We start from the raw sequence: 12,019 nt of genomic DNA, 5'->3' as shown, positions 1-12,019 counted from the left end.
AATTTGATAGATTTGTAATGGAGATCATTGGAGCGTAGATGTATAAGGTAGTTAGGGGTCCTTTTAGCAAGCCGTGCTAAAAAGTGGCCGACGCTGCTGTCAGTGCGTGGGTTTTTCCGCACACTGCGGCTACTTTTAGTGCAGCGGTAAAATGGCTGCCTTGCCATATTTTTTAATAATGGCCACATGCTAATTTCCCTATTAGTGCACGACTGTTGCCACGGGAGCCCTTACGATCACCTATTTAGGAGGCGGTAAGGGCTCCCATGCTACTCTCGTGCTAATTTGTTAGCGTGCAGTAATTTGCCTGCACTACCCAATTAGAGCAGACATGCCTACTCTCTGCCTGTGGGCACACCTCCCGCGCTAGAAAAAATAAATTCTAGTGTGGGATTAGCGCGTGCTGAGCATGAAGCTATTATGGGATGCCTCAGCACATCCTGTGGTAATGCCCTTTTAGGACGCGGTAGACCCGCGTTATGCCTGTCCTGCCTTAGTAAAAGGACCCCTTATTGATCTTCACCTTCAAGGCTAAAGAGGCCTTTTTAGTAGTGTGATAAACCCTTAGGAGTCCTTTTACCAAGCTGTGGTAAGAGCTAGTGCATTCTTACCACACACCAGTAGCGTAGCCAGACCTCAATTTTTGGGTGGGCCTGGGGGGTGGACTGGGTGGGCATGACCCACATATTTCCTCTCTGTCCACCCCCCTCCCGTAAAGATAAATACCTGGGCTGGCGGGGATCTCTGGGCCCTGCCAGCTGGAGAATCTTCTGGAGGCCCCCAAGGCTTGAGAAGTCTCATCCCTGTGCCAGTCACCAGTGTGGCGGGAAGCAGCATTCAGCAGTGTTGCCTGCGTGCCTGCCTTTTAAAATAATTCATCTCCCCAGGCTCCGCTGCATTTACTTCTTTGCCCATTGCAAAGCGCTGCCGTTCGCACAGGCAGCTCCGCTTCCCTTTGCCGCATCCATCCGGCCCTTTCTGATCCACTTCCTGTAGTGGATACGTAGGGCCAGATGGACGCGGCAAAGGGGAGCGGAGCTGCCTGTGCGAACGGCAGCGCTTTGCGACGGGCGAAGAAGTAAATGCAGCGGAGCCTGGGGAGACGAATTATTTTACAAGGAAGGCAGGCAGGCAACGCTGCTGAACACTGCTTCCCGGACCCGGAGGAGCCGCGGGAGAAAAGGCAGCGACAGCAGCAGGATGTTGGATGGGCGGGCCTGGAGGGAAAGTGGCTGGGCCTGGGCCCATCCAGACCCGCCCGTGGCTACGCCCCTGCCACACACACATTAAAATGGCTTACCTCAGGCCATGCTCAGGCGTCCTGTGGTAAGTTCCTAATCTGCATGTGCCACCCACACGCTAAAAAAATATATATTTTTTAATTTTTGCATGGAGGGGGTGTGTCTGGGATGGAGAGGGGGAATTTCTGGACTAATCAGTTAGTGCAGTTACATTACCACATGGTACTGATTAATTAGCACAGAAATACCCTGTCAGCTCTAAGGGCTCCTTTTACCAAACTATGGCAAAAGGGGGCTGGCTCTGGCGTTTACACGTGTTTTACATGCACGCAGAGGCCCCCTTAAACCTCAGCTGGTAAAAGGGAAGTCTCGCCTTCCTGCAGGAAATGTCCATGTGGCAAGTAAAGCATTTGCTGTGCGGCCATTTCGGGGGGGGGGGGGGGGGGGCCCTTACCGCCACCCATGGAGGTGGCAGTAAGGGCTCCCCATTTAATCTGGTGGTACTTCCCGATTACTGCTGGGTACACTCTGGTGCAACAAAAAGGAATAAATGTTTATAGCACCGGAAATGACGGTGCTCTGGGGATGGGAAGTACTGTTGGGCTGCTGTGGTAGCCCTGTGGTACTTCCTGTATATCGAGCAGTAAGCTTGCGTTGGGCTTACCACCACTTAGTAAAAGGAGCCCTTACTGCATACAAAATAGGGGCCCTGTTTACTAAGGCGTGCTAGTGTTTTTAGCACGCGCTAATGCTAGAGACACCCATATATTCCTACGGGTGTCTATTGTTAGCACACGCTAATTTTTAGTGCATGCTAAAAACATTAACGCGCCTACAGCACATCTGAGTAAACAGGGCCCTAAGTGTCGGTAAGTGTTAACATGGTAATTTTTTTTAAACAACCGCTCGCTAATGGTGACTGAAGTGCATAGCCATTAATGCAAAACAAGGAAAATCGGCCATTTTACTGCTGCAGTAAAAATATCCTTAGCGCCTGCGTAAACTGCTACCGCACAAACACTGTAACCGGTTTTGGGGCCCTTTTACAAAGCTTCAGTAAGCACTAATGCATGATTACTGCAGCAAGAAACGGTATACCCTGGGCACCCTGAGGCTTCCCATGGTAATTTTGGGATGTAAGCGCGCTACCCAATCGCTAAAAAATAAATGTTTTTTTTTGTGTTGGGGGCATGTCTGGGGGAGGAGAGTGGGCGTGTTCTGTGCTAATCAGTTAGTGCAGCTACATTGCTGCATGCTGATTGGCGGGCTCTTAGCGTGTGAGCTCTTACCGCTTACATAATGGGTGGTGGTAAGGGCTCACACACTAACCTGTTTTAATGGCCACGTGCTAATGGCAAAATTAGTGCATGAGTATGAAATACACCAATATAAAGGGAGAGATCCCTAAAAGATAGTCCAAATCTGTCAACAATATATGTAGTAGGGATACTCGACAGAGGTCCGTCTGAAAAAAATGATAATGAGGGTTATGAATTTAACTGGACGAAAAAGCCTCATGAAGCTCGGGAGCAGGACTGCTCCCGTTGCTAAATACAGCCGGGAGCTTCTTGAGGCTTTTCCCTCCGGTTAAATTCATAACCCTCGTTATCATTTTTTGAGACGGACCTCTATTGACTATCCCTACTACTTATATAGTTGGCAAAATTAGTGCATGGCCATTAATACAAAAAAATAGGAAATTCTGCCATTATACCCCAGCAGTAAAAATGGCCTTAGTGTGCGAGAAAGACCTGTATAAGAGAGTGTTAAGCCCACATTTTACCGCTGTTTGATCAAAGGGCCCCCTTTGTGTTGTTTTTACAATTAGCATGCATGAAATTGCGCATTAAAGGCATTTTGTATTTGGGGGTGTAACTAGGTGGAGCACGGGCAGAGAATGGGCATGGAGAGCATACCGACAATTTTGCTTTTAGTATGGGTCCACTTAACACCTCCTAAATAGAAGAACCACCAACAATTGGCCATTCTGGCAACACCTCGGGATATTTTCTTTAGTTTCTGCCTGCTGTTCAAGTACATAAGTCATGGCAAAAATACTAAAACTATGCTTTTCAACTGCTTGTAAAGAACAGTACCTTACACTTATACAAATAGCTGTGAGGTCCTTATACTAATGTGCATTACATTTTGCAGTTACCGTGATTAGAGCATGAAATTGATGAAATTAATGTGCAGCAACTAGAAGGGAGCATGTCCAGCATTTTGTTTGTAGGTCGTGCGTTGAAATGTCTAATTTAGCACACAGTAGTCTTTTCCAGGGTCTCCGTTTCATTTTTTTTCTCTCCTTCTGTCTTTTTCCTTTCCTTCTTTACATTTCCTGACACTGATCTTCACTTTCAGATTTTTCTCCATTTCTCTCTTCTCTGCCTGTCTGCTCACAATTAGGATTTATTCCCCTTCTCCCATCTCTCACTCCCAATCCTCAGTCTCCCACTCTCAATACCCCCAGCCCTCCCACTGACCCCCTGTTTCTTCCCCCCCCCCCCTTTCAAGTTTCCTGTCCCTCCTCTGTCTTCCACCCATTCCCTAGTCCTTTATTTCCATCCTCTGTACTCAGTCCCTCCCAAACCCTCATGTACTGTCCTCTGAATCTCCATCTCATCATTCAACTCCTTCTGGCATTTAACACCTTTCTTCTTTTTCTTACCCCTACCCAGATTTCCATTCTTTCAACTTCTCTAGAGTCCCATTTCCACATACCCTTGGTCCTTCCTAGCCACTCCAGGTCCTTCATATCATCTTTGCATCTGCCCATCCAGGCACTTGTCCCCTCCCTTGATCTTCCACCTTTTCCCTTTTTGCCTTCTCACTTCAGAGATGATTCCACCTTCTCACTCCCTCTCTCTATTTACTTGGTGGACCTAAAGCTCTCTTTTATGTATTTCTAAAATTACTCATTTTCAGGTTAGACCAGTGGTTGGATACTACCAGCCTTTTCTCATAGGGAAGTTGTCTCATCCCCTTTATCATTTTCGTCACCCTTCTCTGTACCTTTTCTAATTCCACTATATCTTTTTTTTGAAATGCGGTGACCAGAATTGCACACAGTTTTGAAGATGTGGTTGCACCATGGAGCGATACAAAGGCATTATAACGTCCTCATCTTTGTTTTCCATTCCTTTCCTAATACCTATTATTCTGTTTGCTTTCTTAGCCACTGCCGCACACTGAGCAGAGGGTTTCAATGTATCATCAACGATGACACCTAGATCCCTTTCCTGATTTGTGATTCCTAATGTGGAACCTTGCATCACATAACTGTAGTTTGGGTTCCTCTTTCCCACATGCATCATCTTGCACTTGCTCACATTAAACGTCATCTGCCATTTGGATGCCCGGTCTCCCAGTCTCGTAAGGTCTTTTTGTAATTTTTCACAATCCTCTTGCAATTTAACATCTTTGAATAACTTTGTGTTGTCAGCAAATTTAATTACCTCACTAGTTATTCCCATCTCTAGGTCATTTATAAATATGTTAAAAAGCAGTGGTCCCAGCACAGACTCCTGGGGAACCCCACTATCTACCCTTCTCCATTGAGAATATTGACCATGTAACCCTACTCTCTCTTTTCTATCTTTTAACCAGTTTTTAATCCACAATAGAACACTACCTGCTATCCCATGACTCTCCAATTTCCTCTGGAGTCTTTCATGAGGTACTTTGTCAAATGCCTTTTGAAAATTCAGATACACAATATTTACTGGCTTACCTTTATCCACATGTTTGTTCATCTCTTCAAAGAAATGTAGTAGATTGGTGAGGCAAGATTTATCTTCACTAAATCCATGTTGGCTTTGTCTCATTAATCCATGCTTTTGAATGTGCTTTGTAATTTTGTTCTTTATAATAGTCTCTACCATTTTGCCCGGCACTGACATCAGGCTCACCGGTCTATAATTTCCTGATTCAGCTCTGGAACCTTGTTTAATAGACGTTATATTGTCCACCCTCTATTTATTGGGTAAATTTCTCTTATCTGTACCCTTCTCCTCTACTGCCCATTCCAGACTCCGTTCATTTTATCTTGCTGCACCATATGTCTGGAATAGATTTCCTGAGTTAGTATGTGAAGCTCCAGCTCTGACCGTCTTCAAATCTAGGCTATAAGCCCACCTATACTCCTTATCCTGTTCACTTGTTCAATGCCCATGTCTGTTTATTATTCCCACCCTAAGTAATTCCCTTATCCCTTATTTGTCCTGTTTGCCTTGATTACATTGTAAGCTCAGTTGAACAGTGTCTGCCTCTTACATGTTTAGTGTACAGTGCTGTGTACGTCTAGTAGTGCTATAGAAATGATAAGTAGTAGTAGTAGTAGTTGACCTCTCAATCCCTGTAGTGGAGTGCAGCTCAACAGGATCACGTTTCTGAAACCTAGATGTCCTAGGTAACAGGTGTATATCCCAGTGTTTAAATGTTAGGGCATAGACGTTCATTCCCCTTCTGAAATAGGGAATGAACATTAAGGGGAATAAAATGGGCCTTGCTGCAGATTACTCGAGCTAAGCTTTACTAAAAGACCCCCTAATTTTTGAGGACCACCCTAATCCCACCCAGACCACACCCACTTTCTTTTTGCTTGTTCTTCAGTTTTAGACCTGTATATTCCAGCTTTGTTAAGTTGGAAATTAGATATTTATGCACAATGAACATTTAAATACCAATTTAAGCACATCTGATAGGTGAACGGCGCTTCTAAAATAATCACCACAATTTTGAAAATGCCACGTGTTAGTCATAAAAGTACGTACACTGTAAAAAAAATGTAGCATATGCCAATACTGAAATGAGGGAAAGAGAACAACAAAATGAAAAATGAAACAGACAGTTTTTCATGGAGCCCTTTATTGGCCAAAGCCCTGGTCTCAAAAGGTTTTTGCTGGATTGCAGAATAGGACTATTGGAACACACTGATTGTTCCCAAGTTGTACTGTGGTAAGGTTTTTCTTATTTGGAAAGCACCTAGGATTAATTCCGGGAGAGACTGAGCCTGCCCTAGTGTTTATTTGGTTGCATGGCTAAGCAGATCCCAATTCAATTTCTGTTATGACTTTCCTTTTTTTCTGTGTGTGTGCTTAATCTACTTTATAGTCTATTTTGTGTTATTTGATGTATCGTAAACCACTCTGGTTCCCCCAGGCATAGGGCAGTATAAAACGTAATGCAATAACCTAAACTAAATGTGGAGATACAGTCCGGTCCTTCCTGTGAAACTGTAGGACTGTGAATGTGGAGGTAAAACCCAGGACTGGATCTACTGGTCCTGGTGAAAAACATGGAGCCAGTTTGGCACCCCAAAACAGAGCCGATAGTGGGAGGCGGGGCTGGTGGTTGGGAGGCGGGGATAGTGCTGGGCAGACTTATACGGTCTGTGCCAGAGTCGATGGTGGGAGGCGGGGATAGTGCTGGGCAGACTTGTACGGTCTGTGCCCTGAAAAAGACAGGTACAAATCAAGGTAAGGTATACACAAAAAAGTGGCACATTTTGGCCAGACTGGATGGACCGTGCAGGTCTTTTTCTGCCATCATCTACTATGTTACTATGTTACCATATAAAAAAACCTCAACCGATGGTAAACGGAAAGAAAAAAAAAGTCAGTGTTTAAAGAAAAAAGGCATAAGGACTGCAATATTATGAAAAGAATGAGGTCATGGCACAGAACATTGTGCTGATGGATGTCTTGCTCTAATAACAAAGGTTTGCTATTTGCTTGGCATGACTGTGCACCCATTAAAAAAAATTGTTTATATATAAAGCGCCAGGTTCTCTTCTCCTCGAGATGTCTGATAGAATGTCTTCAAGCCTGTGGAATTCATTGGTTCTTTAACTAGTTCCTCCAGACCATTTGACATATTTATACTACTGGCTATTTTTGCCAACTGTGTGGCCTTAGCTGTTTACATCCCATTCCCAGAAGATGATTCGAATTCTACTAATCATGACCTGGTAAGTGTCCTTTTTCCTTCATACTCTGCTTTGGAGTAACTACTCATGTTCCTCAAGAGTTATTGTTTGTGAACGCTGGGCACTGTATTGAATGTAGAAATCTCACATCGAAGTAAAAGCTCTACCGAATGACTCTTTGAAAGCTGATCTGCAAATCACCCAGGTTAATTTTGGCTCCATAAGGCCAAATAGTGCAAATCATTTTGGTTTTGGCAGACAGCAGCAGTTGTAAAAAGAAATATTCAATGCAAAATATAAACAAAGATTTTTTTTAGAGCTTGGTGAAGCTGGGATCAGAATGGACTCTGTATTGCCTGATGTCAAAACATATGCGATATTGTGCAACTATATTTATAGGTAAGATTCACCTTCACTGAGTACTCATTGTACTATGTAAAATAATTATATATATATTTGTTCTTCTCAGGGCAGGATTAATTCATAGGCAAACTAGGAATGTGTCTAGGGCCCAAAGCCAAGAGGACCTGCAGACCTACCACGTTTTCTGCTTGTGAGTGAAAATTTCTGTCATATATGCAGAACAAGTCCATGCAGTTCCCTCAAGCCACTTCAGGAGAAGGGAACTGTGGGAGGGCAGCATTAGGAGGGAAGAGGAAAAGCCCATGAATATAAATCTGGGGTGGGGGGGGGGGGGGAGAAGGAGTGAGTGGGGTAAGGTACAAAATTAATGGGGACCTACAAACAGACATGCCTAGGGCCCAAGGTAATGTTAATCCAACCTTAATTCTTCTATAGATAGGGTGGAAAACTTTGATTTTCAAAGCCTGGAAAATGATTGGGTTTTCAGAGGACACTTACGTGAGAAATGCAGAAAGCACCTGTCATAAGCCTGTTTTATAAAGGCAACATTAGTGCCTATCAGGTGGATTTTTGAAAGAGGACGCCCATCTTCCGAATCAAATCGGGAGATGGGCGTCCTTCTCTCAGGGTTGTCCAATTCGGCATAAAGGAAAGCTGATTTTGGGCGTCCTCAACTGCTTTCCGTTGCGGGGACGACCAAAGTTCACGGGGGCGTGTCAGCACCATACCGAAGGCGGGACTGTGGCGTGATTTAGAGATGGTTGTCCTTGGCCGATAATGGAAAAAAGAAGGGTGTCCCTGACAAGCATTTGGACGACTTTACTTGGTCCTTTTTTTTTCGTGACCAAGCCTCGAAAAGGTGCCCGAACTGACCAGATGACCACCGGAGGGAATCGGGGATGACCTCCCCTTACTCCCCCAGTGGTCACCAACCCCCTCCCACCCAAAACAATTTTAAAACATTTTTTGCCAGCTTCTATGCCAGCCTCAAATGTCATACCCAGCTCCATGACAGCAGTATGCAGGTCCCTGGAGCAGTTTTTAGTGGGTGTAGTGCACTTCAGGCAGGCAGGCGGACCCAGGCCCATCCCCCCCTACTTGTTACACTTGTGGTGGTAAATGTTGAGCCCTCCAACCCCCCCCCCAACAAAAATCCACTGTATCCACATGTAGGTGCCCCCCTTCACCCCTTAGGGCTATGGTAGTAGTGGACAGTTGTGGGGAGTGGGTTTTGGTTTTTTTTTTGGGGGGGGGGACTCAGCACTGAAGGTAAGGGAGCTATGCACCTGGGCGCAATTTGTGAAGTCCACTGCAGTGCCCCCTAGGGTGTCTGGTTGGTGTCCTGGCATGTGAGGGGGACCAGTGCACTATGAATGCTGGCTCCTCCCACGACCAAATAGCTTGGATTTGGTCTTTTTTGAGATGGGCGTCCTCGGTTTCCATTATCGTCGAAAACCAGGGACGACCATCTCAAAAACGACCTAAGGACGATCATCTCTAAGGTCAACCTAAATTTAATGATTTGGGCGTCCCCAACTGTATTATCGAAATGAAAGATGGACGCCCATCGTGTTTCGATAATATGGGTTGCCCCGCCCCTTTATGGGGCCGTCCTGCGAGGACGCCGTCATGACAACTTGGGCGCTCCGTTCGATTATGCCCCTCCACGTGGCCTAATAAAATAGGGACGCAGCACCAGCCCCAGTAAGGGGTAATTCTTTAAAGTAGATGTTAACACTTATGCACTGAATACACATTCAAACAATTATATACATGCATACGTGTTGTGAGGAATATGAGGGTGAGAGGGAGAATGAAGGCACATGGAGGGACGAGGAGGCTCGAGAGGGAGGGAGACTGGGTAGAGAAAGGAAGGTGTCTTTTCCCCTGGGGGATTGGAGAAAAGGAAAAGACTACAATTCCCAGCAGCCCCTGAGTAGGTCCCATGGTAGAAACAGGGACTTCAATCCCCAACAGCCCCCAGAGGAGGTCAGGAGAAGGGCAAGAGAGAAGGGAGTTAGAAAAACCTGTCCCAGAGAGCCAGGATGAGGGAAGGAGTTCTGAACCTGCCCAATCAAGCGAATGGAGAGCAGCTGAGCAATGGGTGTGGGGAGGAACCTATGGACTGGCAAGGGGAAGAAAAGGGGGAGGAACTAGAGCAAGGGGAGCCAATGGAGATTGCTGCTCTGACTAAACTGGAAGGAAAGGAGGTGAAACAGGAGAGGGCTGCTTGGGAGGAGAGCCTGGTAGAAGAAGGGAAAAGGTGGCTATCCCACCAGGGGAGCTGAGAGAACAGGTTTACCATGGAATGGTCATGCGGGTTGTGGTCAGGGTATAATGCTGGCCTGGTTGGGGAGGGACACTTGCCACTCTCCCTAGGTTGATTTCTTTTGAAGGGAGAGAGGAGGAGGAGTGGTGGTTTTGAGCATAACTGCTATACATGAACTGCTGGGAGTTTGAGCCCTTTTTGAGCTACTTTGTTTGAAGAATTGCTTTGCATAACTGCTTTATATGAACTGCTGAGATTTTGGAACCTTTTGGGGTTTTTTGTTTTGTTTTGAATACTATGCTGTTGAACTGCTATGCTTCTTGAGAAATGCTGTGGTGGGAACTACATTTGGAGGAGCAGTTGACACAAAGGGATTACAATAAAGTATAATGATCTGACCTTGTGGATTGCCCTGTGCTCTTTAGCAGTGGATTACAGCACACAGCTCAGCTAAAGGGCCGAGGGACTCAATCGTCTCCCGGTGCAGGAGACTTTTCCAGGAGTCTCCCGGTGCAGGAGACCTTACAGTGTGCACATATGCTAGTAAATTCCAAAATTCCTCTAAATATACTCATATCTTATACAGGTCAGTGTTCACATAGGCGGGGCCTGAATGGGACTGTCAAACACAAAACATAGAATACTACGAATTACGCACCTATCTTTGGCAATTAGGTGTGAGCACTTTAACCAACTCTATGCCAATCTGTCAAGCATGCGCTATGCAAGAAATGCACATATGTACAGAATAGTACTTAGGTGCATTTTGGGCTTTTATGCATGTATGTGTACATATATGCATATGTAGGTCATTCTGGTCATTTATATGTGTTAGTGTGTAAATATTAGTACCTTTTTCATAGAATTACTCCCATAGGGTACAAATCCTTATGCACAATTTTACATTTTCTCTGAAAAAAAGGTGTAAATGTGTACATGTACTATATACACATCCCTGAGTAGTTTATAAAATAGACACATGCATCCCAGCGCTGCCTCTGCTCCACAAAAATATTATATCTATGGTAACACCTAAACGCATTTTGTATGAAAGGAGGCACACTTTCCCCCGGATTCTATAAAGGTTGCTCAAATTTGGGTGTTGAAATCTACACATGATCCTGGGAGGTGCGTACAACCTAATTGATTAGTGAGCCAATTAACATCAACAAGCATACAATATTTATTTACACAGCAGAGTGTTGATTTGATGCGTGCTACACATGCGGTAGCCCTACTGCCGCATTGTTAAAGGGACCTATAGTTTGCAGTCTTAAAGGGGGTGTGGCCATGGAAGAGGGACAGGTGGGTCAGGGGCTTTCTCAAAAGATATGCTCAGTGGTATAGAATTCTGGGGATCTGCACCCAACTAGCATGCCAAGGTTTAAACCAGGTTTCAGTTGGTGTAAGTCCTTGTGCTCAAAGTTGGGTACGGGAATCCCCGCTAGGCACTCATCTCGGAGCACCCTTTATAGAATGGGAATTATGCTGTTCCCCCCTCCCCCCATGCCTATTTTTTGGTGCTATTTACTGAATCCAACCCTTTATGTGTACTTAATTTTTTTTTACATGTGTTATGGTCATGCAATTTTATGAAAGCCCTTCTCTGAATATAAAACAAGATTTATATATATGAAGAAAGCTTTATAAAATTACCTTCATTACTATCTATTGTGCAGTCTGCAGTATTCCTGAAAAGATTGCAGTCAGAGCTGAGATCACAAGAGCACAGCTCCAACAAGCATACACAACACAGAAAAGAAAAAAATTAAACAATTTACACCCTTACCCTCTGTTTTGGACAGGGTCAGCATTAGGTGAGGGTGGGGGAGGGCAAACAGGTCCAGGGATCCCGCGGGCCAGTCATATCTTCTCCCCACCATTGTCCTCCTCCCTTTCCCTGGTGCAGCAGCCATCCTCACATCTGCCTCCAGCTGTCCAGAAGTTGTCCTTCTCTGCTGCCCCCTCTGGAGCAATTTCCTGTTTCCACCTGGGCGGATTGCGGCAGAAAGGGAAAGCTTCAGGGCAGCTGGAGGCAGCTTGTGAAGATGGCTGCTGCACCGGCCCCTCTGAGAAGGGAATAAGGTGAGAGGAAGGGAGGTAGATGGACCATGGTGGGGAGAAGGGTATGAGATGCCTGCACCGCATAGTAGCAATGCAGGTGGGGAGATTAGGAGGAGAGAGGAAGAGAGGGGATCAGGAATCAGGGGCCTTCTCTTT

The 12,019-nt window shown here is 45.3% G+C and overlaps 1 protein-coding gene across 1 annotated transcript in view; it reads left to right on the top strand.

The window, feature by feature from the left end:
- Positions 1 to 12,019, top strand: part of CACNA1D (calcium voltage-gated channel subunit alpha1 D) — a 384,574-nt gene that overhangs the window by 16,879 nt on the left and 355,676 nt on the right. Inside the window, 1 exon segment of the mRNA XM_030205472.1 lies at positions 7,104 to 7,209. Coding sequence (XP_030061332.1) covers positions 7,104 to 7,209 — 106 coding nt within the window.

The sequence above is a fragment of the Microcaecilia unicolor genome, chromosome 6 (genome assembly GCF_901765095.1).
Source record: "Microcaecilia unicolor chromosome 6, aMicUni1.1, whole genome shotgun sequence".
Taxonomy (NCBI): Eukaryota; Metazoa; Chordata; class Amphibia; order Gymnophiona; family Siphonopidae; genus Microcaecilia; species Microcaecilia unicolor.
The sequence above is the reverse complement of the archived record's forward strand: the minus strand, read 5'-3'. Positions and strand labels throughout refer to the sequence as shown.